At 72.1% G+C, this 2,175-nt stretch overlaps 1 protein-coding gene across 4 annotated transcripts in view; it reads left to right on the top strand.

Moving 5' to 3' along the window:
• The first annotated feature begins 418 nt into the window (after positions 1-418).
• Positions 419-2,175, top strand: part of GATAD2A (GATA zinc finger domain containing 2A) — a 32,817-nt gene continuing 31,060 nt past the window's right edge. For 2 of the 4 annotated variants that reach the window (XM_042020314.1, XM_042020313.1), the window contains exon 1: positions 421-651. In XM_042020314.1, coding sequence (XP_041876248.1) covers positions 467-651 — 185 coding nt within the window. In that variant the 5' untranslated portion in view covers positions 421-466. Of the gene's footprint in view, positions 652-2,175 lie in introns of all 4 variants that reach the window. The other 2 variants (XM_042020312.1, XM_042020315.1) reach the window with 2 other exon arrangements.

Here is a 2,175-nt window from a genome sequence, read left to right as displayed (position 1 = left end):
CTCTCTCTCCCCTCTCCGTCCCCTCGCTGTCCCCTCTCTCTCCCCTCACCGTCCCCTCACCGTCCCCTCGCTGTCCCCGCTCCTCCACGTGGCCCCGCACGGCGCGGCGCGGCCCGCGCGCCCCCCGCCCGCTCCTCCAGCCAATGAACGCCCTCGTCACATCGGCCGCGCGACCCCCGCGGCCAATGGCGGCCCGCGACACAAACCTGGCTTCCCCCGCGCCGCGCCCGGAAGCGGCGGCGGCCGCTGCGCCGTGAGGGGCGCGGGCCCGGCCCCGGCGCTGTCCCCGCGCTGTCCCCTCGCCGTCGCCCCGCCGTCCCCACGCCGTGCTCGCTGTCCTCAGCGCTGTCCCCTCGCTGTCCCCACGCTGTCCTCAACGCCGGCCCCGCCGCCGGCCCCGCCACCGGCCCCGCCGCCGCTTGGCCGCCCCGCCCCGCGCATGCTCGCCCGGTGACGCCGCGACTCCATGTGTGAGGGGCGCATTATTTGGCACCGGGAGCCGCGGCCGCCACGGGATCCGCCGGGAGAGCCCCGGAACAAGCGGGAGAGCAGCGGGGACAGCGGAGGGGAGAGCGGAGCGGAGCCGGGAGAGCGGGGCGGGCTCGGCGCGGATGCGGCCGGAGCGGCGGGGAGCTGCCGGAGCAGCGCCGTGTGAGTTCGCGATTAAAAGTTCTCCCGGGCTTTATTGTCTCCGGTACGGAGCGAGCGGAGCCGCCGGCGTTGCGGGAGTGCAGCGGCCGGCATGCGGGAGAGCTCCCGGCGAAGTTCCGGCAGAGCCCGGCCGTGCGGGGAGCCCGGAAAGTGCAAAGTCCCGCTGGCCGCGGCTCGGGGCTCACGGGCGGCCGGGGCCGGAGCGAGCGGGGGCAGAACGGGGGCAACGGGGCCGCTTCCCCCCGGGAACCCCAAACTTCGCCCCCGCCGAGCGCCCCGGGGCGCCGCCGGCTTTTGTTTCGGAAAGTTGCTGCGGGCTTTCCGCCGGGCTGCTTCCTCTTCCTCCTCTTCCTCCTCTTCCTCCTCTTCCTCCTCTTCCTCCTCTTCCTCCTCTTCCTCCTCCTCCTCCTCCGCCGCCGCCCGCGCGCTCCCCGGTCCCGCTGCCCCCCGCGCTCCGTGGCGGGGCCGGACCCGCTGGGACCCCCTGAACCCCCCCCCCGGTCACCGCTGGTCACTCGCGGTCACCCCCCAACCACCCCCCAGTCACCCCCCAATCCCCCCGCGCTCGCCCGCACCCTCCTCGAGCCAGCCCCCGCTGTCCAAAGTCGCGATCCCCCCCCGTGTCCCCCCGGTGCCCCCCGGTGCCCCCCGGTGCCCGAGCCCCGCGGTGGCCGCGGCCGGGCCGTGCGGCCGGGCCGGGCCGGGGCCGTGTCACAATAAGAGTCCCCGGCCGCCCTTCCTGCGCCTCCGGGGACGGGGCCGGACCGGGATCCGCACCGGGATCCGCACCGGGATCCGCACCGGGATCCGCACCGGGATGCGCTGCCCGGGCTGTACCGGCGATCCCGGGGCTCCGGGGGATGCGGGACAAGCCGCGGGGAGCGGCCCCGCACAGCACGCGGTGGGCAAAGGGGAAACCGGGAATTGCGGGCAGCCAGAGAATTCCAGCCGGGAATGTCCTCGCTCGGGATGCGGACTCGGGATTCGCATCCCGGCTTCTCCTGAGCATCTCCTCACTCTTCTTTTTCCGGGAGCGGCCCCGCACAGCAAAGGGAAACCGGGAGAGAATTACAGCCGGGAATGTCCTCGCCCAGGATGGGGTCGGGATTCGCATCCCGGCTTTTCCCGAGCGTTTCCTCGCTGTTTTCCCACGATTTTCCCACACCGCGCCTCGGTTTTACTTTCACTTGGCCGGGTTTTTCCTGCCGTGCTTGAAGCGTTCCCCAATTCCCAGCACGGAATTCCAGAGCTCATGGATGCACCCCTGGCTGTCCCAAATCCCAGGAATGGCGATTCCAGGTGTTGGGCTCCGGGATCGCTCCCTCCTGCCGGGAAGTGGGAGCGGGGAGAGTCACACAGGAAGTGAAACGAGCGGCCCTTGGGAATTGGGGATGGCAGCGGCTGGAATCGGCCTTGGATCAGCAGGAAAGGGCTGGAATCAGCCTTGGATCAGCGGGAAAGGGGCTGGAAGTGGCCTTGGATCAGCGGGAAAGGGGCTGGGATCAGCCTTGGATCAGCGGGAAA

This window comes from Corvus kubaryi, unplaced genomic scaffold, assembly GCF_017639235.1.
Source record: "Corvus kubaryi isolate FWS band 111438036 unplaced genomic scaffold, C.kubaryi_AGA036_p1.0 36952, whole genome shotgun sequence".
Classification (NCBI taxonomy): Eukaryota; Metazoa; Chordata; class Aves; order Passeriformes; family Corvidae; genus Corvus; species Corvus kubaryi.
The sequence above is the reverse complement of the archived record's forward strand: the minus strand, read 5'-3'. Positions and strand labels throughout refer to the sequence as shown.